Genomic DNA, 27424 nt, shown 5'->3' on the forward strand with positions numbered 1-27424 from the left:
CTTCCGTTGGTGACACGTGGGAAGGTATTGCCACATCTGGAGACGGGTCCAATTCTATCGTTTCCGTATCTGATTCAAAATCAGACGAGCCATGATGACTTTCCTCAGGATCCGGGTCTGAAATAGAATGGTACGATGGAAGTTTTGGAGACGTTTCCCTCGGGGGATTAGGAGCCGGTAAAGGATCGGTTTGTGCACTGGCGTTAGTGTATTGCCTTGAAACTGTTTGAGTCTGTGCAGAAGTGCACTGAGTTCTAGTCTGAGTGCTCACATTTGTAAAGATCTTTTCACGAGGAGACAGAGCAGCGTTTGCTGAGAAGGCAGGAGTCTGTATCGATGCCAATCTGCTTCGCCAAGCACGGTTTTCCTGAAAATCATATCCCGCACCAGGAGAAATGGTACCTGGTAAAGCAGTCTCTGTAGATGGGGACACTTGATGACTAAAACCACAAGTGTGCCAAGGGGTCAAAGTTATGAGTTGTACAGCAGTGAGTAGGCGCGGGTCAGAGGCGGAAACATCTTCTTCTGAATGTGGAAAGCCTCGGAAAGTGGACGGAGTATTATTAGAGGAGTCCAGCATTTTCAGAAGAGGATCCAGCTGTGGTGCCTCAGGGTCCTCTGCATCAGCTCCATCCAGAGTAAAAGTCATTGGCGCCCGGAATCGTGGGGTTACAGCCGTGACGTTTGTTGGGGTATTTAGTACAGATGCTTGATCCTCATCCCTCAAGGTTGATGGCGAATGGATGGGAGTAGGTGCCGGCACTAGGTCCCTAGTAGTCGATATCAAGAATGTCGCTGGCAGCACCGTTGATGTCGAGGGTGCCTCATTCAAAGCATCCTCTCGAGTCTCTGTCGATACTGACATGGAGGTTTCTGGTCTTGAGGTCAAGACTGCATGTACCACCAGCGTCTCTATGGCCTCCGTTGGTATCGAGATTGTCGATATCAAAGCCGTCGATGTCGAGTGGGACATAGGTCTCGGTGTCGACAGAGTTCTGGTTGGAGCTCCTGATGTCGAAGGTTCCGTTCGTGGAGGAGCTGTCGATGCTGGAAGCTGCGAAGACGTCGGTATCGACGGTGTCGAAGTTGAATCTCTGGGAGCCGGCGCTCTCGATGCGGAGACAAAGACCACATCTTGTGCAGTACCTGGAGAAGGAATTGATTCCGACTGGGTTCGAGGCTGTGCCTTTTTGGTGGGAACACTAGCGGTAGCCATTTTCTCACCCAGCCTCTTCGAGGACTTAGGGGACTTCACGGAGGACCTCGAAGTTTTAGACTGAGCCGGACCCAGGTCCTTCGAGCCATGCGCCTGAGGAGATTTTGAGGAGTAAGGCGCTGCCAAAACATCGTCATATAGCGCGGCCCGTAACCGGAGCTCGCGATTTCTCCTGGTCTGTTTAGAAAAGGATTGACAGATCTTACACGTAGAAGTTTTATGGGCTTCCCCCAGGCACAGTAAGCACAAGCTATGGCGATCTTGTGAGGGCAGTTTAGCTTTGCACTCAATGCAACGTTTAAAATTTCTTTTTCCTATAGGGGCGTCCATGTTACTCACTATCTGAGGTCAGTAGCCAGAGAAACAGTCCGTTCTTTTGCCAAGCCAGAGGGGATTAGAGAAGCCAAAAACAGTCACAGTCCGGGTCAAAACGACATATCCAAAATCAGCCACAAGAATAGTCAAAACAGTCCAAGTCAAAACCAGTAATTCGAAAACAAAAGTAGCCAAGGAAACAAGCACGAAGGAGCCGCAGAAACCAAGTGATTTCCACGGCGGTCGCAGAGGAACTGAGCGGCCTGCGCTTCCTCCCACCTTAAATAACCACATGGTCACATGGGATGGGGCACAGGCGCCGAAAAGGAGCTGTGAAAACTTGACACCGAGAGGCTTCCGCGCAGACGCAGAACCCATTCTAATGCATATCAATAGATCCCGTACCAGATCCAAAATTTCATCTCAATGCAAAATTGTGCAATACAGGTAAACCTCAATATTTGTAGGGGTTCCATTCTGCGGCTGTGCCGCCGATATGGAAACCACAAATATTGAAGTATTGCTCCCTATGGGATCATGGGTTAGGTTCCTGGTCAGCCATTTTTGGCTAAAAACTGGCCAATTTTTGCATATGTGTGTGTGGGAGCTCCTTACTGGTCTCTGCCGCTCCTCCCAAGTCGCACTGTGCCCCCCCCCGCAGCAGATGGCCAAAAAGATGGCCAAAGATCGACCGATTTTAATGGGTGTGTTTCTCACCTTGCTCTGCTGCTCCCCCAAGTCATGTGCCCCCAAATGACAAAAACTTTTTTTAAAAAAAATGGGACCCATTTTGTGGCTCCAATTCCCAAAATGGTGGCTGGAAATGACCTCCACGGTAATTTCCGGCCACCCCCGAGGTCAATGTGTTATTAAACAAAATTTCCCACATATGAAAAGATCAGGTGTAATTTTCCCGACTACGGATACTTGAAACCTGACAAAGTTACCTGATAACTTTGTATAAGTTACTTATACACCTGTATAAGGTGTATATTCATTATACTTGATAATGAATCTGCAAGGTCCACCTGTATAAGTTACTTGATCTGCAAGTATTCCAATTCCCAGAAGTTCAGCTGACATTTCTGTTGCCGTACAGAAAAGCCCAGTTATTTCAACTTAACTGAATGAGGACTTACAGCCATTTTCCATCTGCTGACAAAAAAAGTCTCCAGGTGTCTGTATATGGGCAACCATACCCAAAAATGTATGTCCAATTGATAGTGAAATAACTTTTGGAGTTAGACAACTACTATGAACCAATCCTTTATCTTCAGTTGTCTTAAGTGGGCTGGAAATCTTTCCCATGGTAGAACCTAAGGAAAACAGAATCTTTTAAAAAAACAGAACTTTCAATTTCTATTGCTTTTTTAAAATATTAATTTAAGTTGGAAGGCTCTAAAGCAGGGCTTGACAAATCTCCGGCACCAGGCTACCATGGCACCTAGGCTAGGATATTCAGAAACAAAATTATTTAACAAAATCTTAATTTTTATTTATTAAAATTATACTTTATTCATTTATTTCTTTATTAAAAATAGGTCTCAGGCAGCCCTATTTCTATTCTAAGTATGTTACTTGCAAAGGAGATGAAGAGAAGCTCATTTGCCCTCCCTTCATAATGTCCATCACTGAGTCTCATAAATTTTGCCAAGTGTCTGTTTCACAATTGTTTGGGCAGATGCCTACATCCAAAGAAAATGTGTTAAGGCCTGCTGTACAGCATCCTTAGGAGATATGGAGCTCAATTCCTAAGCAGCCTTTCACTCTCTCATTTCATAATCTTATTTTCTTGTATTTGTGGCAGGGCCATAACCACATAAAACACTTGGTTGAAGCCGAGGTATTCCCCAGGCATTACCATGATTTTTGTAGGAATTCAGTATATGTTTTGATTTTTGTTCTGAATTTCTCTTTTTACATGTTTGTTAACTGCCTTGAGACTTTTGTAGTAGGCAGTATACAAATGTATTAAACAAACAACAACATTTTTTAAAGTCTATGGGGAAGAGATGGGAAAGACTGGGTTGACGTCTTACATGTGTTGTACAGCCTGTGATTCCCCCCGACCACCCAATTCACAACAGGCTAAGCTTGCCATACACAAGGAAGTCATGTAATCAACTCCCTTATCCCAAACCTCAGTATGTACAGCTTTAGCATTGGCCAAGGACATATCCAAAAACAAGCAAGTACCTGTCCATAGGCCAGGATCCTGGCAATGGAGCCTCTATCTTACAGCAAAGTAACTATCTCACATAGAGGCCCAAGCAGTGTTCCCTCTAACAGGGATTCCCAGATGTTGACTACAATTCCCATAATCCCCAAGCAAAAGCCATTGCAGCAGGGGATTCTGGGAGTTGTAGTCAACAACATCTGGGAATCCCTGCTAGAGGGAACACTGGGCCCAAGTTAAAGCTTGTTCCAGTGCCTGTGCAATCCACGAATACCCCCCTCCAGAGCCAACACAAAGTAATTAAATCTAACTGAATGAGGATACTTGGTAAGTTCATTCCCAGACACTAAATAAAGCCAAGGGACTCACCAGTAGCTGAGTTTTCCTTCCGGCCATTCATATCCTTTGCATTCAAACCATGTCCCATTTCCAAGAGTATTTCATGCAAGTGTTTACCTAAAAACACATATTTGCAATATATTGAGAGCAGCTGCCATGCAATGCATTTAATGGTCACAATATCTGACCAAAATCACCGCTATGTGGAATACATCAGATCCTTCAATGCAGGAAGTGAACTTTCCATTTCTAAAAATACATTTTTAATAATTATTAAAAATAGTAGCAATGATCTCATACAATACTAATTAAAGTAGGTAGTCTCAAAGCTTAATTATTCAAATTAATTATTCCTACGCCTAGAAAGTACACATTAATATATAGTATACGGTAAATGCATAGCTCTTAAGTGCCGTCAAGTCGGTGTCAACTCTTAGCAACCACATAGATAGATTCTCTCCAGGATGATCTGTCTTCAACTTGGCATTTAAGGTCTCTCAGTGGTGCATTTATTGCTATTGTAATCGAGTCTATCCACCTTGCTGCTGGTTGTCCTCTTTTTCTCTTTCCTTCAACTTTCCCCAGCTCAAGGAAGCTGGGTTTTCACATAATGTGTCCGAAGTAAGACAGTTTGAGCCTGGTCATTTGTGCCTCCAGTAAAAATTCTGGATTGATTTGTTCTATGATCAGTTTGGTTTTTTTCCTGGCTGTCCATGGTATCCTCAAAAGTCTTCTCCAGCACCAAAGTTCAAAAGCGTCAATACTTTTTCTATCTTGCTTCTTCAAAGTCCAGCCCATCCATAGAGTGTCACAGGAAAAACCATTGTCTGAACTATTCTAATCTTTGTAAGTATAGACATGTCATGGCATCTAAATATCCTTTTCAAGGCCTGCATTGCAACCCTACCGAGTGCTAGCCTGCGGTGCATTTCTTGACTGCTGGATCCTTTACTGTTGATGGTCGATCCTAAAAGGCAGAAGCTATCCACCACTTTAATGTCTTCATTATCAATTCTGAAGTTGGTTGCTGTACCCATTGTCATAGTTTAATCTTCTTGACATTTAGTTGTAGTCCCATTTTTTCACTGTGCTCCTTGACTTTCATTACTAGAGACCGCAGATAATCTGCATTCTCAGCTATCAGAGTGGTGCCATCAGCGTGGCGCAGGTTATTGATGTTTCTTCCTCCAACTTTAAAACCATGTTCATCTTCTTCCAAACCAGCTTCTCTCCATATATGTTCAGCATATAAATTGAATAAATAAGGAGAAAGTATACAGTCTTGTCTTACTCCTTTGCCAATCTGGAACCATTCTGTTTTCACCATGTTTCGTCTGGACTGTGGCTTGCTGTCCTGTGTATAGGTTTCTCATGAAAGCAATGAGATATTCTGGGGCACCCATTTTCCCAAGGATATTCCACAACTTGACATAGTTGACACAATCAAAGGCTTTTCTGTAGTCAGTAGAGCACATATTGACTTTTTTTGGTATTCTTTGGCTTTTCCCAATTATCCAGCATGCATCAGCAATGATGTCTCTGCTCCGGGAGGCAGGGAGGAAAGCGTGAATACACAGATGACAACTTGAAGAACTATTGTTACAGGTAAGCAACCTGGTCTTCTTCGTGGTCTCTGTGCATCACTTGGGATACCAGCAAACTAGGCTTACCTAGTTGGAGGGAGCAGCCTTAATTACAGACTATAAAAAGAACCTCAGAGCCAAATGCAGCCTATGCCCGAGACTCGACATCGAGAGCACAGCGTCAAACAAATGTGGAAACACGCGACCAAGTCACTGCCCTACAGATGTCTTCCAGAGGAACTCCACTCCAAAAAGCTGTAGAAGCTGCTATTGCTCTGGTTGAGTGGGCCCGTAAGGGGAAGGGCAGGGGCTTTTTAGCCAGCTGGAAAAGTAAGAGCAATGGCTTCCTTTATCCAAGCTGAAATTCTTTGAGCTGAGACTAGAAGACTCTTAGAGGGACCAGAGTAACTAATGAACAACAAACAATAACATTGTTGAAACTGTTTTGTCCTTTTCATATAAAAAGCCAAAGCTGTCCTTACATCTAGAGAGTGACACACTGTCCTGTTTTGTTGCAGGATTTGCATAAAACACTGGCAAGTATATGTCCTGGGAAAGGTGGAAGCTGGAGATGACCTTAGGAAGAATGTTGATGCCTGGGTGCAGTACCACTATCCCTATGAAAAATCAGGTATGGGGAATCATATCTCAGTGCTTTTATTTTGCTAACGCTCCTTCCTCGATTGTCACTAGGAAGGCTGTTTTGATGGTAAGTAACTTAAGATTGCAGGAAACCATAGGCCCAAAGAAGTGCTTCATTAGGAAGGACAGAACCAACTGCAAATTCCAAGAGGGCAACTATTTTGGAAGAACATTACGCAAGCCTTTAAAAAAACCTGTTGGGTCACAAAACAACCCTGTAACGTATGTTTTGCTGCAATAGCTGCCAAATTGCCTCTCCCCTAGCAGAGGGGAGAAAGAGTCTGTCTGCTTCCCATCCACTGCTGCCCGGTGTGAGAGACCGAGTGGGTGCTGGTGGCTTCTACTTCTCCTGTGAGACTGCTGCTGCCTCTGGGTTACAACTGTGGGGAGAGTGTGTGTGCAGGATTGGGGCTGGGGTGAGTGACCTGGTAGTTCCTGGGGTCACCTGCCCAGTTCTGGGTCTTTATAGGAACGCTGCCTGTGGCAGCAGGACTGCCACTGGCGGGGTCGCCCCTTTGGGGGAGCAAATTCAGGGAATAACGAGGGTGAGGGCCAGGCTGTTTGGCTCAAGATCCCTCATGGGTGTGTAAATGGGTATTATAATTGGGCTTCTTTTTGAAATCTTGGGTGAGTTGAGTTTTAATGTGTCTGAGTCTGCCTGGAGATGGGGAGACAGGGGGTGTATCCACTGATTATGGGGCAGCTATCAGTGGTGGTGGGAAATAGAAGAAGTAACATTGACAGGTCAGCAGGTCATTGCAGGGGAAGGGAGATCAGAAACCTAATTGCCGTTTTCCCTTCTGGCTGTCCTGCCAGCTCTTTGACATTGGAAAGCAATACCAACCACTCACAGAGCTTCATCCTGCTCCTTTATAATGCCAGGTTGGTTCAGAATAAACCTTAAATCATCTGTGACCCGATTCTGGATGAAGGAGCAGATTTGATATGTACTACAGAGACTTGGTTGGGGGAGGCTGGTGGCCCAGTCTGGTCCCAGCTTCTCCCTCTATGGTACTCTGTTGAGGAGCAGAGGAGGGGACGAGGGCGGGGAACAGTGATCCCTTTAAGGAGTGCACTCACACATTTTTGATGTCTGCTCAGTTAATTTTAGATCCTGCTCAAATTGAATCAGGAAGGTCCCACTCTGAATGCATGTGCACACACAATGCCTTCATACTACCGCCCAGAACAAAACTCATTCTGCACACAGATGAAAAAAATTAGAAAGAATGCTGGTGGGGAAGTGGAGTGGCTATGGTCAATAAGAACAATATCTCCCTTGCCAGGATCCCTGTTGAAATGTCTGACTTAAGTGTGTACTTAAGTTTGGGGACCAGGGATAGACTGGGACTTTTGCTGGTGTACCAATCGACCCGCTGTCCAACGAAATCCCTAAATGAGTTGACGGACGTGGTTTCGGGTTTGGGAGTCTCACAGGCTTGGGGTGCGGGGCGATTTCAGTGTTCACTTTGGGACCAATTTGTCCAAGGTGGCTCAGGAGTTCATAGTGTCCACGACAACTATGGGCCTATCCCAAGTGGTCTTGGGACTGATGTGTATTGCTGGTCACACTCTTGATCTGGTCTTTCACTCTGAACAGGGTGGTGTTCCATGGGTGGGGAACTGTGATTTCCCCACTGTGATTTCCCACTGTGATTTCCCCACTGTTATGGGTGGACCACTATCTGGTTAAGGTTGGACTCACAACCACATTCCACCTCTGCAGGGGAAGGGGGCCCATTAGGATGGTCCACCCGAGAAGGTTATTGGATACAATAGGATTCTGAAAAGCCTTGGGGGGATTTAGTGTTGGATCTGCTGGTGATCCTATCAATACTCTGATGGAAAATTGGAATAATCAACTCACCAGGGCAGTGGACATGATCACTCCTAAAAGTCCTCTCTGACTGTTTCAAAACTGGCCCCTTGGTACACAGAAGAACTACGGGGGCTGAAGTGACAAGGTAGACAACTAGAGTGCAAGTGAAGAAAGACTAGACTCGAATCTGACAGATTATTACATAAGAGTGCATTTGAAGATCTATACTGCAGGTGATACGTGCAGCAAAGAAGCAATTCTTTTCCTCCCTCATCGCATCTGCAAGCTGATGTCTGGCAGAGTTGTTCAGGGCTGTGAAGGGGCTAATGTGAGCCCCTTCCCCCTTCAACCGGTACTTGGAACCAACAATTACTCACTGTGCTCTTTTTAAATGAGTTTTTTGTGGACAAAAATATCTCGTATTCAGGCTGATTTGGACTAAACTCTACAATTGTTACCGAGTTTGATGCTGAAGTGTCCAGCAGCTCCTCTTATGTGATGATCCTGGATCAATTTCAGTTTGAGACTCCTGAGGATGTGGACAAGCTGCTCGGAATGGTGTGGCCTACCACCTGTCCTTTTGATCCTTGCCCAACATGGCTTATAATACCCAGCAGGAAGGCTGTTGTAGAGGGCCTGCTAGAGATTATAAATGCTTCTCTGAGGGCGGGCAAGATGTCCCCTTGTCTGAAGGAGGCAATTGGATTGCTTCTTAAGAAACCTGTCTTGAATCCCTCAGAGTTAAGCAACTACAGGCCTGTTCCTAACCTTCCATGGCTGGGCAAGGTGATTGAGAAGGTGGTAGCCTCCTAGCTCCAGACAGTCTTGGAGGAAACTGATTATCTAGACCCATTTCAAACTGGCTATTGGGCAGGCTATGCGGTGGAGACTGTCTTGGTTGGTCTGATGAATGATATCCAATTGGGAATTGATAGAGGGAGTGTAACTGTTGGTCGTTTTGGATCTCTCGGAGGCTTTCGATACTATTATTTATTTATTACATTTATATCCTGCTCTTCCTTGAAGAAGCCCAGAGCAGTGTACATTGTTATGTTTATCCCCACAACAACCCCATGAGGTAGGTTAGATACGGTAAGTGACTGGCCCAGTCACCCAGCGAGATTCATGGATGAATAGGGATTTGAACTTGGGTCTTCCTGGTCTTGGGTCTTAATCCAATACTCTAACCACTACACTATGCTGGCAAATGACCCTCCAAGGCATGGGATTACCCACATTAAAGAGAGTATGCCATGTAATCTTCTCTGTTCCCAAACTTTCTTCCCATCTGTCAAATTATGTGAATACAGCTAGTCACTAGGACTAGGAACATGAATTTGTATTTGCTTTCCTAGAATTTATATACATTTCTCAGTAACCTTCCAAATTTAGTACTCAGCTGGGCATTTAGATGCCTTCCAGCTGAGCACAAAGCCAGGATATCATCTGTCCAGCAGGCTCCAAAGCTTGATACTCAGCAGGAGAACATGTAAGCAGAGACTCCCCTTGGGAAGTTGCTCGGCTTGTAGGAACTTGACATAGAGCCATTTCATTTTGTCTGATAAAAAAGTCTGTACCACTCAATGGTTTACAAGCTCTTTCACCCATTAAAAACTAAACAATCTCTTTCTCTCTGTATTTAAACAGGGACTACTCTTATGACTGAGCCACCTAATGGCGCAGCGGGGAAGGGGCCTAGGGAGCAAGAGGCTGCTGGTTCGAATCCCTGCTGGTATGTTCCCCAGACTATGGGAAACACCTATTTCATGCAGCAGTGATATAAGAAGATGCTGAAAGGCATCATTTCACACTGAGCTGGAGAAGGCAATAGTAAATCCCTCCTGTATTCTACCAAAGACAACCACGTGGCTCTGTGGTCACCAGGAGTCAACACTGACTAAACGGCACAACTTTACCTTTACTTTACTCTTATAACTAAGCTCTTACATAGCCAATAGACACTACACTCGAAACTCTCATTTGCTCTCCCACTGCTCATGACTAGGCAGCCTTTTGCGTTCCAGTCCGCCCACAAATAACAGCAGGAGTGGACAGATTGCCTTTGGCTACCCAATACCAGTTCAGCCTCCATGTTTCCCCAAGCACCCAGGGGCACTTCAGGAAGCCCCTGGAAACCCCTATTGAATATAGTATCCTTCTGGAAGATCTGAGGGGATCGGGGGTGGGAGGCACTGCTTTGCAGTGGTTCCACTCCTATCTCACGGGCAGATTCCAGATGGTGTTCCTTGGAGACTGTTGTTCTTCAAAATCTGAACTTTCCTATGGTGTCCCTCAGGGCTCCACATTGTCTCCGATATTGTTTAACATCTACATGAAATCACTGGGAGAGATCATCAGGAGATTTGGTGCAGGGTGTTATCAGTATGCTGATGACACCCAAATTTACTTCTCCATGTCAACCTAATTGGGAAAAGGCATAACCTCCCTACTGTAAATGCCTGCCTAGAGGCAATAATGGGGCTGGATGAGGATTAACAAACTGAGACTGAATTCAGATAAGACAGAGGTACTTATTGTGCAGGACCGGAACTCAGGAGACTATTTGGATCAGCCAGTTCTGGATGGGGTCACACTTCCCCAGAAGGAACAGGTACGCAGACTGGGGGTGATTTTGGATCCAAACCTCTACCTGGTGTCCCAAGTTGAGGCACTGGAACTGGCCAGTGGTGCTTTTTAACAGCTTCGGATATGCCAGCTGCGTCCATTTCTTGAGATGAATGACCTCAAAATGATGGTATATATTCTGGTAACTTCAAGGCTGGATCACTGTAAAGCGTTCTGTGTGGGGCTGCCTTAGTATATAGTCTGGAAACTGCAGTTGGTCCAGAATGCGGCAGCCAGGTTGGTCTCTGGATCATCTAGGACAGACCATATAACTCCTGTGTTGAAATAATTACCCTGGCTGCTGATACATTCCCAGGCAAAATACAAGGTGCTGGCTATTACCTATAAAGCCCTAAACAGCTTAGGTAAAGTGTGCCATCAAGTTAGCTTTGACTCCTGACACCCACAAAGCCTTGTGGTTTTCTTTGGTATAATTCAGGAGGGGTTTACCATTGCCTCCTGCGCAGTATGAGATTATACCTTTCAGCATCTTCCTATATAGCTGCTGCCCAATATAGTACCAGCGGGGATTCGAACAGGCAACTGTCTGCTTCTTAGTCAAGCATTTCCCCATTGCACCACTTAAGGTGGCCTCTAAACAATTTAGGCCCTGGGTATTTAGACCTGGGATAGACCGATCTCCAATCTCCCTTTTTTAGCAAAGGTGTTAGAGAAGGTTGTATTTGCCCAGCTTGAGGGGGTCTTGGAAGAAATTAGTTATCTTAATTTTTATCAGTCAGGGTTCAGGTCTTAGCATAGCACAGAGACAGCACTGGTTGCTCTGGTAGATGACCTTCTTCGGGACCTTGATGAGGGTTGTGTCCCTCTCTTGGTCCTTTTAGATCTCTCAGTGGCTTTTGACACTATCGAACATGCTATCCTTCTCGACCGCCTGTGTGGGTTGGGTACTGGGGACACTGTCTTACAGTGGTTCCGTTCTTACCTTAGTGGGCGTGTCCAGTTGGTATGCATTGAGGACAGAGTATCTGACCCATGGCCACTCCTTTATGGAGTTCCCCAGGGATCAGTTCTTGCCCCCTGTCCTCTTTAACATCTATATGAAGCCACTGGGTCAGGTCATTTCCCAGTTTGGGGTGAGATTTCATCAATATGCTGATGATACTAAGCTGCATATTGGCATCTCAGACCATTCTGGGGATGCTGTTTCTGTGCTTACTTGATGCCCGGAAGCTGTTATGGTCTGGATGAATCAAAATAAGCTCAGACTGAATCCTACTAAGACTGAACTACTTTTACTCAGCCCTCGTAGCGGCCAACAGCTGGATGTGAACCTTGTTTTAGATGGGGTGGTGCTGCACCCAAAGGAGCTTGTCCGTGACTTGGGGGTCCTTTTGGATTTGTGCCTCCTGCTTGAACAGCAGGTAGAGGCTGCGACCAGAAGTGCTTTTGCCCAGCTTCATCTGATTCACCAATTATGCCCTTACCTTGATCGGCAGGCATTAATGACAGTGACCCATGCCCTTATCTCCCGCCTAGATAATTGTAACGCTCTCTATCTAGGGTTACCTTTGAGGATGATCGGGAAGCTACAATGGGTCCAGAATAAAGCGGCTCGCCTACTCATGGGTGCCAGAAAATATGACAGGGTAACACCACTCCTGCAGTCATTGCACTGGTTGCCTATTAGCTTCCGAGTTCAATTGAAGGTCCTGGTTTTGACCTTCAAAGCCTTGTGGCGTTTGGCGCCTGTCTACTTACAGTACAGACCCGCCTCTCCCACCCAGTTACATCCCATGCGGTCAGATCTCAGATGGCCCTTTTGTTGGTCCCTAATTTCCGAGAGGTTCGGGGAGCTACGACCCATGAAAAGGCCTTTTCGGTTGCTGCCCCACTTCTCTGGAACTCCCTTCCCCTTCAGATTTGTTTAGCCCCTTCCTTACTAATTTTTAAATCTCTATTGAAGACTTTTCTTTTTTGCCAGGCTTTTGCCCTGTAGTTTACCTATTTGTTTGTTTGTTAGTTTAGTTTTTAATTCAGCACGTAATTTTAATGTTGTCCTGCTTTGCATGTTCTTGTACACTGCCAGGAGTCTTTGGAGTGGGCAGTACATTAAATGTTTCTACTAAATAAATAAATATATAAGTAAGTAAGTAAGTAAATGTTTAAGAGAACATCTTCTTCACCATGAGCTCCACCACTTGTTGAGATAATCTAGAGAGGTTCGCCTGCAGTTGCCGCCAACTCGCTTGGCTGCTACTTGGGAATGGGTCTTCTCCATTTCTGCCCCTGGACTTTGGAATGTGCTTCCTGTTGAAATAAGAACCTCCACATCTCTGGCAACTTTTAAAAAGGTGCTCAAGACACATTTATTCAGCCAAGCTTTTAATTAAATTTGTTTAAATTTTCAAAGCTGGTTTTTCAAAGCTGGTTAAATAAAGCTGGTTAACCAAATTTGGTTAAATTTTCAAAGCTGGAGAGCCAGCGTGGTATAGTGGTTAGAGTGCTGGACTAGGACCGGGGAGACCTGAGTTCAAATCCCCATTCAGCCATGAAACTAGCTGGGTGACTCTGGGCCAGTCACTTCTCTCTCAGCCTAACCTACTTCACAGGGTTGTTGTGAAAGAGAAACTCAAGTATGTAGTACACCGCTCTGGGCTCCTTGGAGGAAGAGCGGAATATAAATGTTAAAACAACAACAACAACAACCACCCCCAGTGAGGCACCAGCTTGGAGTGGTTGTGGGGCTTGTATGCTCTGAAGAAGGTGAGAGCTATGCCAGAGGTCCAACCATATTGGACAGGTCTCACCAGAGGAGCCAGACAAAGAGTGCCTCTCCCATCAACAATATGGTGAGACGTAACTTTAATAAATCTATACCAGATCGGTCGTCGCCCGGGTCAACAAGGACCGTGCCAGGTGCTATAGTCCCTGGACATCTGGTGGCAAGTGGGCAACAGGACTCAGGATCTTCAGTTGAGCAACCAGGGCTGGAGACTGCAAGGTTACTGGAAGAAACGTTGCTTAACTGAAAAATATATACGAAAAATGCCAACAAGGTCTGCTATTACAAGTATTACAACATCTGCTATTACAAGTCTAGTCCAACTAGAAGAGGTTATTTAAAAAGAATGTACCAAATTTGGAAAGAGAAGCATCCAGATACAGAAATAATAGAACAAAGGCTAGCAGACCAGAGAAGATACATAATAAGAAATAAAGTATTCACAGGAGTTGAGTTGGAACAACTGCAAAGAGCAACACAGGCTCAAGATATGGAAGAAGAATTACCACCAATTGAAGAAGTTGCTCAGGCGCAGGTGGAGGAGATGTTTGAAATAAAGGATGCCACTGTTACTGAACTGTTTCAAAATCAAAACCAGGCAACCTCCCCTTTGCCTTCACCTCAAAAACCCAAATGCCGTTTAACAGAAAAGCAACAAGAACTAAAGCAAAAAATAACTGAGCACATGAACCAAACAACCACCAGGGTTCGACTTCCAGCTCTAAAAACAGTTGCCAAAAAGCAACTTGCTCAGGCATTAAAAGATGTCAATGCTGCACTTGCAGAGATAACAACCAATAATTTGCAAGAAACAAACCAACTAATGTACAGTGCAGCAACAATAACAACACAAGAGCTCGGATATAAGATCAGTGGACCTGTAAAAAAAGAAAACATTACATCACCTAAATGGAAGATTAGATTAGAAAATAAAATCTCCAGGCTTAGATCAGATGCTAGTAAATTGAAAGATATGAAAGACAAGAAGCTGAAGAATGAAAACACCAAACAGTATCTGATCCAAAAATACCACCTAGATTCAAGGAAAATTAGAGAAGTCCTGGAAATAATAAAGCAGCAAATAACAGCAGTGTCAAAGAAGATTAGCAGGTATGAAGCCAGAATTACACAACACAGGCAGAATCTCCAATTCCAGACGAATCAGAGACGTTTCTACCAAAGCATAGAAGGAGAAACTGCAAGAAACCTAGAAACACCAAATAAAGAAGAAACAGTGCAATTCTGGGGGAAATTATGGGACAATCCAATAGATTATAATAAAAAAGCAGGCTGGATGAAAGAGGTAAAAAAAAGTAACCAACCAATGCAAGATCTAATAATAACAACAGAATTAATAACTGAAAGAGCAAAGAAAATTAAAAATTGGACTGTGCCAGGCGACGATGAACTGCATGGCTTTTGGCTTAAACACCTAACAAGCCTTCATAAACTATCAAAACAGTTCAATCACATTTTGCAAGGAGGTGATATTGAACAATGGCTAACAACTGGGAAAACTCATCTCATCATGAAAGACCCAGCAAAAGGTGCAGTCCCAAGTAATTATAGACAGATAACCTGCCTGCCAACCATGTTCAAATTATTAACTGGAATAATAGCAGATGAAGTCATGCAACACTTATTAACTAACAAACAGCTTCCAGTTGAACAGAAAGGAAATTGCCCGAACACCAGAGGCACAAAAGACCAGCTGCTGATTGACAAAATGATTTTAGGAAATTGCAAGAGAAGAAAAACAAATCTAAGTGTTGCATGGATTGACTACAAGAATGACTTCGATTCATTGCCTCACACATGGATACTAAAATGTTTAGAAACAACTGGTGTCAGCAAAAACATTCAGATATTTTTTTTAAAAAGCAATGAGCATGTGGAGTACACAGTTAACAATCAATGGCGAGACACTTGGACAGGTTAGCATTAGAGGCATTTTCCAAGGGGACTCACTATCCCCTCTGTTGTTTGTAATCGCCATGACCCCACTTTCACAAATACTAAACAAAACAGGCCTCGGATACCAAACATCTAAAACATCAAGTAAAATCAACCATCTGCTGTACATGGACAATCTGAAGTTGTATGGAAAGTCCCAGTCAGAAATCGAATCACTGCTAAGCACTGTCCGTATATTCAGTAGCGATATAGCAATGGAGATTAGACTAGACAAGTGTGCTGCATTAATAATGAACAGAGGGAAAATAACAAAAACAGAAGGAATAGAACTGCCCAATGGAAGCAAGATCAAGAACCTGGAAGAGAAAGAACCTTACAAATATTTTTGCATTCTCCAGGCTGATAACATCGCACACACTAAAGTTAAAAGAAAAATGGGAAGTGAATACATCAGGAGAGTTAGAAAAATCCTCAAGTCCAAACTCAATGGCGGGAACACCATACAAGCCATAAACACCTGGGCTATACCTGTTATCAGATACACTGCAGGTATAAAAGACTGAACCCAGGCTGAGCTAGAGATGCTGGATTGTAAGACCAGGAAAATCATGACCATCAATCATGCTCTGCACCCCCGCAGTGATGAAGATAGGCTATACCTCCCTCGCAGCTCAGGTGGAAGAGGAATGCTGCAAGTCCATCAAACAGTAGAGGAGGAGAAAAGAGGCCTTGAAGAATATATCAAGGACAGTGAAGAAGATGCACTTCAAATGGTCAATAACGTGAAACTATTCAACACCAATGAAACAAAGCAGGCCTACAAGAAAGAACAAGTCAAGAACCGAGCAGAAAAATGGAAAAATAAGCCCCTGCATGGTCAATATTTGCACAATATAAGTGGAAAATCAGACATCACCAAGACCTGACAATGGCTTGAGAATGGCAACTTGAAGAAACAGAGGGTTTAATACTGGCTGCGCAAGAACAGGCACTAAGAACAAATGCAATAAGAGCAAAAGTAGAAAAGTCAACAACAAACAGCAAGTGCCGCCTTTGTAAAGAAGCAGATGAAACAGTGGACCACCTAATCAGCTGTTGTAAAAAGATCGCACAGACTGACTACAAACAAAGGCATGACAAGGTAGCAGGGATGATACACTGGAACATCTGCAAAAAATACAAGCTACCTGTAGCCAAACATTGGTGGGACCATCAAATTGAAAAAGTGGTAGAAAATGAAGATGTAAAAATATTATGGGACTTCCGACTACAAACAGACAAACATCTGCCACACAATACACCAGATATAACTGTAGTCGAGAAGAAAGAAAAACAAGTCAAAATAATCAACATAGCAATACCAGGGGGGTAGCAGAATAGAAGAAAAAGAAATAGAAAAAATCACCAAATACAAAGATCTACAAATTGAAATTGAAAGGCTGTGGCAGAAAAAGACCAAAATAATCCCAGTGGTAATTGGTGCCCTGGGTGCAGTTCCAAAAGACCTTGAAGAGCACCTCAACACCATAGGGGCCACAGAAATCACCATCAACCAGTTACAAAAAGCAGCTTTACTGGGAACAGCCTATATTGTGCGACGATATCTATAACAGCAACAACATTGACAATAAAATTCTGGCATCCCAGGTCCTTGGGAAGGACTCAATGTCAGGATAAAACAAACCAGTCAATAACACCTGTCTGACTGTGTAAACAAGAAATAATAATAATAATAATAATAATAATAATAATAATAATAATAAGAAGAAGAAGAAGAAGAAGAAGAAGAAGAAGAAGAAGAAGAAGAAGAAGAAGAAGAAGAAGAAAAAGAACTAGAAAAAATCACCAAATGAAGAAAGAAACAGAGGGTTTAATACTGGCTGCGAAAGAACAGGCACTAAGAACAAATGCAATAAGAGCAAAAGTAGAAAAGTCAAAAATCACCAAAAATCACCAGCCATCCCAGGTCCTTGGGAAGGACTCGATGTCTGGATAAAACAAACCAGTCAATAACACCTGTCTGACTGTGTAAATAAGAAATAATAATAATAATAAAATGATTTTAATATAAATGTTTAAATGATTTTAATTGTTTTTAATTGTTCTAAATCACCCTGAGCCATTTTGGAGGGATGGTATATAAATCAAATAAATAAATGAACACGGATCAAAGAATGAGCAAGACCAGTTTTCAAGGTTAACAGGTAGTCTAGCACTACCGATATGGGAGCATCTTACACCTTTGCTGGAGGTGCAAGTTGAAAACTGCTTCCACTTCAGGGCATAGGTTTCCTGGGTGGAAGGCTTCTTAAGAGGCAGCAATAATTCTCTTTACATCCTCATTGAGCTCAATGAACCCTCTATTGTCCAGATCGTCAAGTGGAAAAAGTCTAGATCGGGGTGTAACTTTGTTCCTCGGTCTTGCATGAGAAGACATGTGGTTGTGACATGCCTTTTTTGTGGTGTCAGTGGGGGTTGCCCGCACAGCTCATCCTCCAGTCTGTCCATCGCTGTCTCCGCTGCCCCAGACTGCTGTGCCTGCTCCAAAACATCAGCCGGACCTTCCTCAGCCATCTCTTGAGAACTGACAGCTGGGCTTTGCCCCTCAGGCACCCCCGCATCGGCTGAAAGGCTGTCAGCCTCCCCTTCCTCCTCACTATCTGAGATCGAGGGCGTGACAGATAGATGTAGAAAGGCAATGAACCAGGACTGCCATGGCCACCAAGGGGTAACCAGCAGGGCTTGTGTATTGTCTTGCTTTATCTTTTGGATTACTTTTGGGATCAGCGGAATCGGTGGAAAGGCATAGAGCAGCTGAAGACTCCAACTACTCCTGAGGAAGGCATCACCAAAAGACATGTGGTCTTTGCCCGACCTGCTGCAGAATCGGGCACACTTTGTGTTGAACTGGATTGCAAATGTGTCTAATGCCAGTTTGCCCCATCTGCAGAACACTTTCTGCAGTGGCCTTGGGTCTAATGACCATTCATGAGACAAGCAATCCTGCCTGCTCAGGGCATCCACCAAGGTGTTCTTTTTCCCTTCTATGTGAACCTCAACTGGCCAAATGGTTTTCTGAATGCACCAGTTCCACATTCTGAGCACTAGGCAGGACAGATGGTAAGAGCCCGTGCCTCCTTGTCTGCTGATGTAGAAATGAGCAGCCGTTTTGTCCGTTAGGATCAGTATTGGGGATCCCTGGATCCAATGACAGAAGGATCTCAACGCCTGAAAAATGACAAGCAACTCCAGGTAGTTTATGTGCCTGTGTTCCAGACGGAACCATGTCCCTGCCACAGTCAGATTCTTGAAGTGCGCCCCCCAACCATTCATGGACGCGTCTGTGGTTATTGTCAGGGATGGAGATGGTTGTTAAAAGCGGGCCCCTTTTGTTAGGTTGGCACGTTCTGCACACCAGAAGGGCAGGTGCCTGTATTCTTATGGGGATGCGAAGCCTTCTGCTGTGATGCTGGCAACAAAGCTTGGAATGTTTCAGGAAACATGCAAAAGATTTTTGGATGACATTTTTGTCATATGGACAGGACCGGAGGACGAGTTAATAAACTTTCTGGATATTGTCCTTCCAACTATTACATTTCAAGTCTCTTATTATACTGATAAAATGAATTTTTTGGATGTTGAAGTCACCAGGAAAGGAAACAATCTTACCATGGACTTGTATAAAAAACCTATACATGTGAATTGTCTGCTGAAATTTCAAAATTCTTTTGAGGTGGCCTCAAAAGAAATCTCTCATACTCTCTCATGTTGAGATTATGCAGGAATTGTAGTGATCTGGATGCCTTTTATAGACAAACTAACATCCTAAGAGCACAACTATTGGAAAGAGGTTACCACATCCGAATTAAGACAGTCTTCTATAGGGCTAAAGTTTTGGATCAGGAAAGATTACTTACTTCTCAAAATAAGGAGACAGGCAATATGATTATTCCAATCATATGATACATATTCTCAGGATACACCGTTGATAATCAGAAGACACTGGCATCTATTACAAGATATTCCGGAATGTGAAGAACAACTTATGTTTGCTCACAAAAGAAGTGTGAATTGGAAAGCTATCCTGGTACACAGTGACGTATTAAATGCACCTAAGGGACAGTTCAGATGTGGACACTGTTCTGTTTGTGGCAACTGAAAAGACTACTACATTTCAAAATCCCCAATGTCAGAGAATATATCACATCAGGGACTTTTTAAATTGCAGCTGTAAGGGAGCTGCAATTTAAATTGCAGCTGTAAGGGAGCTGCACTGTATATCTATATTATACAGTGTCCTTGTGGACTGCTGTATGTGGGCATGACCACAAGACAGATAAGAGTAAGGATAGTGCAACACAAAAACTGTATTAGAAACAAGAAAATGCAAGCTCCCTTGGTCAAACACATTACAGAATTTCAACATTAGGTACAAAGTTTGAAGTTTTGGTGTATAGAACAGGCCCACAACAGGAGAATGGATGTACACACTTGGTTGGCATGAAGAGAGCTGTATTGGATCCATACACTGAAAATATGATCCCCATTTGGCTTGAATGAAGAAGTTAATTGGCTTGTAAGTTAAATACAGTGCACTGTTGGCCATTGTCTTAAATTTTATAAATGAACAATTGTACAAATATATGTAATATTTTGATATATTGATTTTATCCACATTTTAAAGAATTCATATTCATTCAGTCTATGGTTACTGTGCCACTTTTTGAGATTAATGCGTAGGGCGAATTTAACAGGCAGAGTGCGGTCTTTATATGATCGACAAGACGGCAATGGGATGGAGCACCCAACAGTCGGTCATATATAAATGGGAAAACTGATATACCCTGCAGCCACCACTGCCATACATTTTGTAAAAATGTGAAAGGCAGATAAAGATATGAGGCTAGCAAGGAAAAAGAATGAAATACAGAAGAGAGATTGTTGTTTGTGTGTGAGAGAGAAAAAGGGTGCAGATTTACAAGCTGTGTGTTGTCTTGTTTTGTCTTTGTCAAATGTTGTTTGTGTTATATGCTATTTGTGATGTTTATGAATAATAAGAGCTAAAAGAGTCTTAGGTAGGCAGAGCAAAGACAAGGGGAAAGCCTGCAAATTTGATAAGGAAAGAGGAGGGGGACAGAAAAAGTCTCTGTTCAAAAGCCTAGGAGGAGCCAAAAACTAAAAGAAAGGAAGGAAAATCCTGGTAAGACTTTTGGCAGACAGCCAAAGGAAGATGATGGACAGAACCAGGCAGCACAGTAAACAGGAACACATAAACTGAACTCTCTGTTTTCACTGCAATAACACAGACCGTTTCAGAAGACGACTGTAAAATTCCAGCAGATCAGATTGCCGGGACAACAGAGAAAAGAAGGCTGGCACTTGACTCTTCGCATCACACTATCTTACTGCCAAGCAACTTCAGGTATACAACAGACCAAGTAAAAATCACTCCCAATGATGGGAGGGGGGAAAAGGGACGAATGCTGGGAAAATCCCTGACTTACAACAGTGCTTTAATCCAAAATCCCTCTGTAACTAGGTATTGGGCAAATAGTAATTTAAAAACCCCTTCCACATGTATGCCTACACAGGATGAGAAAAACTGATAGCTGCTGAGCTCCTGAGGATGTGTTTGCACCAGATAAACCTCGCTTCTTCTACTGAGTTAAAAACCCACTCTGAGAGGCTTGTAAAAAGAAAAAGAAAACTTATTCAAAAGGCAACAAAAAGAGGTCTTCTTAAGCTTCAGTAATAGGTTGCATTTAAGAACACTTAAATGGTTACAGAGTCTTTTTCAATTATTACAGACTGGTTCCGTCTGAGGCTGTCTCAGCTTTTAGTAAAAATACTTAAGTTACAAAAAGAGGTTGCTTTTATGCATACTTAAATGTTTACAGAGGCTTTTGAGGCGTGTTGAGCGTAGGCTAGTGTTTCTTATTTCAATTGCGTTGCAGGTAAACAATAATAGAACAGTATCAGGAATATGCTAAAGCACCCATACACAAAGAAATACAAGTTCTTAACACAATCTGACTAAAAAAAACTCTTCCCTATGCTGAATTCCCTTTTCCTTGAACTCATGAGGAAGCAAAACTCCATTGCCCCTCACTAAGTCTTTCTGCACGTGCTTCTCTCCAACAAACATCACCCTTCTTGTTCCCAGAAACCACACACTAGGTCCCAGCCAACCTGATTGGCTGCCCTGGAGTTCACCAGCGTGTCTGTCGAGACAAGGGTTAACTCCCTGTTAAGGAGGGGAGGCTGATAACTACAGATATTTAATCTGATTCATCACCTCAGAGGGAAGGAAGGTTAAACTAGGCTGTTTGCATCTAATCTTCCATCCCAGAAACTACCCCAACTGCTTCTTCCGCATAAGAATGATGGGGATAAAATGGTAATTTGCATATGAAGGCTTTGGTACCTTTGATATGTTGTTTTCCTGAGCAACATGCCAGCAATGACTATACAGGAATAGCCAGAGCATTAATTAAAAAGAAAGGAAAAGGGAGCTAAGAGGGTCAACTCTTCAGAAAACCTGGAGACTATTCAAAGCTAGTAGCGAACATCTAGACTAACCCACCTGTGCTTCTGAAGGGTTCAGCTAACTCAGCTCTACCACTCAGGGAGTGGTGGGAATGCTGATTTTGACAACTTCCCCTTCCCCTGGAAGCATTCTGTGTCATCCAAAAATATGTTCCTGAGGATTGTGTACAAGGTGACACTGTGTTTCTGGGGAAAGGGGAGGTCACTGGAATTTGCACACACACCAGCATCAGTGCACCATTAATTTGGAACTCTTCTGAAGCAATGGTACTACACCAGTGCTTCTCCTATAACACCAATGCTTTGTTAGTCTTGATGTCAGGTATGGGAAGCTCTAGCAGAATGTATACCACAGTGGTACAAAGGAGCAGCATATCAATAAGCAGGATCAAGGAACCTATACAAGGCAAAACGGCTTCTGTTATGAAGTGGCAATGTTGCCCAAATGAAGAGAACAAAAAGAAGCACAAACTCTGGCAAAACAAATGCAAGTAGCACACAGGGAAAGCAGATTTTTTAAAGAAATACTGCTATAACCAACTTAATTTCTTTACATTTTTACAGAAGCAGGAAGTCTGTTAGAGCAGTCACCAGGTCATTTATTGTAAAGTAAATATTAACTTCATCACCCTATGTTTTAATTGATTTGTACACTGCCTTGAATTGTAATGTTTGGAAGAAAAATGGTATATACATCTAACAAAGAGATACTGTACACGTGATGTAGTAGACAGCATATACTGGACTTCAAAAAAGCTTTTGGCAAAGTCCCTTGTCAAAGTCCTGAGTAAACATAGCGGTATGGGAGAAGTTAAAACAGTCACCGGTCCTACTACTGGTTAAACGGTTTCGTTAAACTACAGGAAACAGAGAGCAGGAGATAAACCCACAGTTCTCACAATGGTGGTGTAATGGGCCTTGGGTTCTAAGAAATTAAGGAGATCTAACGAACAGGTTAAGTTCAACAGAATTTATGAGCAAAAGTAAGAAGCAGATGCAAAATAAGAAATAAGTGGTCAAAAAAACAGGTCAACAAAACAAACAGTGACAGTTACACAAATGCTCTTTTGCATGTATTTGGCTTCCTCCACCTCCAGAGATGCCCCTTCTCACAGTCCGGCCAAATGCCCTCACAGCCTCAGTCATGCCTGACACTTTAAACCAGGCCTGCACAGCATGCGGCCCATGGGTCACTGGACTTTTTTTCTTGGCCCGTGGGTCCATTCCGCTTGCCCCATCTCTCTGTGTATTTTTTTTTTTTTTAATCTTTCTTTCTTTACATTTCTGCCGCCGAGTGGCTGAGGGATAGCTGCTGGGGGGTGAGCCAGTAGTTGTCTTTCTCTCCCCAACCAGGCGGGGAGGCTGCAGTGGCTCCCAGGATGACACAGGGCCTGCCATTTGGCCCCATGTCTCTTTCCAACTGCAAGGCACACCTGCACAGTGAAAGGTTCATCACAAGGCTTGGCTTGAGAGAGAGGGAAAAGGGGGAAAGAAAGAAGGAAAGGATGGGGCAGGCTCACGCAATTGGGAAAAGATGCCTGGCAGGGGGGGAAGGACTACTCCTGGCTCACCCCCCGGCATCCATACCTCAGCAACTTGGTGGCAGAAATTTAAAAGAAAGAAGCACAGAGGTTTGGCAGGACAGGGTGGCTCCTCTCATAAAGCCTGCACCCCCCCACCACAAGCCAAGCCTCCTGCCCCATCCTTTCCCCCTCTTCCTTCTGATCAAAACGTAATCTTCTTATCCAAATTTTTTATTATTTTTTATTATTTTTATTATTATTATTCTATTTCTATATTGCCCTTCCAAAAATGGCTCAGGGCAGTTTACATAGAGAAATAATAAATGAATAAGATGGATCTCTGTCCCCAAAGGGCTCACAATCTTAAAAAACTTCTCTAATTTTTTTCCTTACAAATGCTCCATGTTAAGTGTGATGATTTGGCAGAGGCGGAAAGGAAGAACAACGCATTTTATTATGTATTTTGTACAGATTCTATTGTATTTTATTAGAATGAATTTTAATTCAATTTATTTTATATTAATTTCAATTAATCTTGGCCTGCCAGGACATCAAAAGTTAAATTTTGATTAAATTCATTTTTATTAATTTCACTTTAATTTTATTTAATTGATATTAAGTATTACTTTAATAATCAGCACCCTAAAAATTAACCTCGGACCCCTTGAGCCAAGCAACAGTTGGTTTCGGCCCACCAGGTCATTTGAGTTGTGCATGCCTGCTTTAAATGCTGGTCCCTGCTGGTCCAAATCCATTACAGGAACTGTGTCAACAGGTAAGTTTCTGTCTTCCAAGTCTTTGCTTCTGCTTCTCAGCTTATTTTGTAGCCTTCTTCTACTCTTCTCCTTATTAGCTCTTTTCTCTTCTCCCTTACCTAGTTTCTCTCTTTCCCCAACAACTCCAGCAGCAGTGCAACTCCTCTTGTTTACCTAGGTAACCTGCTCCCACCCTATACTGCCTTCTCCTAGGTATTCATGCTAGGCTACAGAACAAGCAGTTGGGTCTCCTAATGATCTCCAATGGCACCAGTACTGCTGTTTAAGTCTATGCAAGACTTGGAGTCAGAGTACATATAACCCATTTTACAAGAATCTCCTCTGATTAGTAGCAGCTACCTAAGGTCTCAGGCAGAAGTCTGTCCCAGCTGTGCTCCTTAAGATCCTACATTGGGAGGAAGCTGCATGTCCAAATAATGCTGAGCTGATTACTGCTTGCTTGTGTATGCCCTTTTGCCCATTCTTGACTATCTGTTTCTATGTCCATTATGCATGGTCGATGCCCATTGCCCAGATCCTCCAACTCATAATGCAAGGCTAGGCTTCCATACACATTCTCACCACCTGGTGGGAATCTTGCCTGTTGAAAGTGCCAGTTTGCTAATTTGATAGTTGCCTTTACTGCTAAATTGACAAATATCTTTAAAGGGTAATTATTAATGTGAACTCACTCAAACTTACCAGAACCTGGTAGAACAACATCTACAGTAAAAGATGTTGTCTCACCCATCAAGACATCAAGAATAGTCAAGGAGCAATACTTTCCCACAAGAAGTGGAGCAATAGTACTACTGCAGTTTGCATCCCATTCTTCTTTAGCTGGGAGGACATTAGCAACACAACACTTAATGGCCTGAAAACAAAATCAAAGTTATTTTATTTTTAAGTCAGTACTACAAGCTATGAAGGTTTCTAAAAATGGCATCAGTAGGGAAAGCTACATTCTAGAACTTAAAAGTTCTTAAATGGTCAATATACAAATGTCTTAAATACATGGTCACTATGCAACATCTGTATGATAGCAACTAAATATTCAATCAAACAAAACATGTTATTTTGAAAACCCTGCATATACGAGCTAATATTTCATACTGAGTGACTACAAAAACAGGAGGCTTCATTCCTCTTTCCAAAGCTGGCATTACTATCTTTTGTTATGCTAGAGACACTGTCCAACTGTAGAGAGATTACACCAGAGACAAGGAGAAGATTTTGGCACACTTGTTCCTCAAATGGTCTTCCATCTTTTGAAGACCACACACAGTGGTAGGCAGGAAGGTACATTTCATAGAAGTGACACTTTATCCCTCCTGCTAACTGGGCAAAGAGGCAACTCTCTTACCTTTAGCAAGAAGAGAAGTACCTCCCTATCCAACTCCAGCAAAGCATCTTTGCCGTGGTTGCTGCTAGTGTATTTTCCCCTGCGCAAAGAGGCACCTTTTTAAAGTGGTGATTCTCTTAATCAGGGGGAGAGCAACTGGCCCTATCTATCCTCAGCACAGCATCCCTCTTGTAGCTGTTGCTGGTGTCTGTCTTATGTTTCTTTTTAGATTGTAAGCCCTTGGGAGACAAGGTTCCAACTTTATTATTTCTCTATGTAAACCATTTTGGGAAGTTTTGTTGAAAAGTGGTATATAAAATATTCATCGCCATCGTATACCTTATGTTTCTTTTTAGATTGATAGTCATTTGTCAAGGGGCCAGTGTGGTTCAGTGGCTAGAGTGCTGGACTAGGACCGGGGACTGAGCCAGTCACTTCTCTCTCAGCCTAACCTACTTCACAGGGTTGTTGTGAGGAGAAACTTAAGTATGTAGTACACCACTCTGGGCTCCATGGAGGAAGAACAGGATATAAAATGTAAATAATAATAATAATAATTAAATAAATAAATAATAATTTGGGGATAGGGAACCATCTTATTTTTCCATATAAGCTGCTTTGAAAACTTTTGTTGAGAAGAGATATATAAACATTCTTAGTAACAAAACAGTGCATTTGTTTTTTTAAATTCTGTATACGAGAGAAAGAACTACTTCTACTTGGTGAAAACTACTTTCTATGTGACACAGCACACTTCAGAAATTGAACAGGCAGAGCTATTCATCTAGAGCACAACTTTTTGTCACAGTTCTTTAGACATTAAAACATTATACTTACACAGGGTGGAAAATGAGCAATATCTTTGTGCAATCGTGCAATTCGATGTAGCTGTGCACTTTCTCTATTTCCATAGTCTATATATAGCACCTCTGCACGCTTCTTAGGGACATCCACTTCTTTTATAAGTACTCTATACCAGGTCTGAATGTGAACATGTTACTTTAGATTTATAAAAATAAAGTAGTAGCTAAGTTTTGCTTTACTGTAGCGGGGGAAATCCTGTTATTTTACTTTTGGCAATCAGTATGGTGACAAGTTTCATTCCAGAATTATAAATATCAAGAAACTCTATAAATACCATTTTGTATGTTTAAGCTAATATCAGAGTTGCATTGAGTTCTGAATATTAAATCAGCTGCATTGAAAAGTTCTAGTTCAACTGAGACAGATGCCAGTCAAATTACAACTTTGAGAAGCTGCACTCTGAGACTCATGCTCACACTTTGGAAATGGTGCATTGACACTTACCTGAAGGGTCATTCTCCTCAGTGGTAGTGTTGGGGACGCCCTCCCCCAACATTAGACCCAGAGATACCAACCCAGAAGTATATGGAATTCAGGTCTGTGTCTGTTTTCATTTTATTAAGAAATGAATTAAATGCCTGGACTCAGGGTGAACTGACACCCAGGTCTCAAATGCTCTGTGAAGGAAGAGGCGATCCAGCATTGTATTGTGAAATGGGTACTCAAAGAAGCACAAAAGCCAGGCCAGAACATCCAAATGTTAAAATCTAACCCATTATCAGATAATGTCTGGAAGAAGTGAGAAGCTGAGCTCTCACTTCCTCCTGCAAGGTCTATGTTAATCTTTGTCAATGATTGCTCTGCTATACTCAGTTGTTCTCTATAGAAATTCCACTCTAGGTAAATGCACACAAAGAAAACACCTGTAGATTAAATCCTTGTACTAACACCTTTTAACACCTTTTCGGACCAGGCTGACAAATCTGGGAGTAGAGAAGGTGCCCACTTGCAGCTCAGAGATGCAGATTTGCTTTGAGCAATGTCCCGTCCCCCGTCCCCCACTTCTAAGCTCACAGAAGATG

General features: G+C 42.9%; 1 protein-coding gene across 9 annotated transcripts in view; it reads right to left on the reverse strand.

The window, feature by feature from the left end:
- TDRD1 (tudor domain containing 1) overlaps nucleotides 1-27424 on the reverse strand; it is a 123648-nt gene that overhangs the window by 31019 nt on the left and 65205 nt on the right. For all 9 annotated transcript variants that reach the window (XM_053312702.1, XM_053312700.1, XM_053312694.1 and 6 more), the window contains 4 exons: nucleotides 26376-26519; nucleotides 24899-25070; nucleotides 4077-4163; nucleotides 2671-2847 (listed from right to left, as the gene is read on the reverse strand). In XM_053312702.1, coding sequence (XP_053168677.1) covers nucleotides 2671-2847; nucleotides 4077-4163; nucleotides 24899-25070; nucleotides 26376-26519 — 580 coding nt within the window. The remainder of the gene's footprint in view (nucleotides 1-2670; nucleotides 2848-4076; nucleotides 4164-24898; nucleotides 25071-26375; nucleotides 26520-27424) is intronic.

This window comes from Hemicordylus capensis, chromosome 3 (genome assembly GCF_027244095.1).
Source record: "Hemicordylus capensis ecotype Gifberg chromosome 3, rHemCap1.1.pri, whole genome shotgun sequence".
NCBI lineage: Eukaryota > Metazoa > Chordata > Lepidosauria > Squamata > Cordylidae > Hemicordylus > Hemicordylus capensis.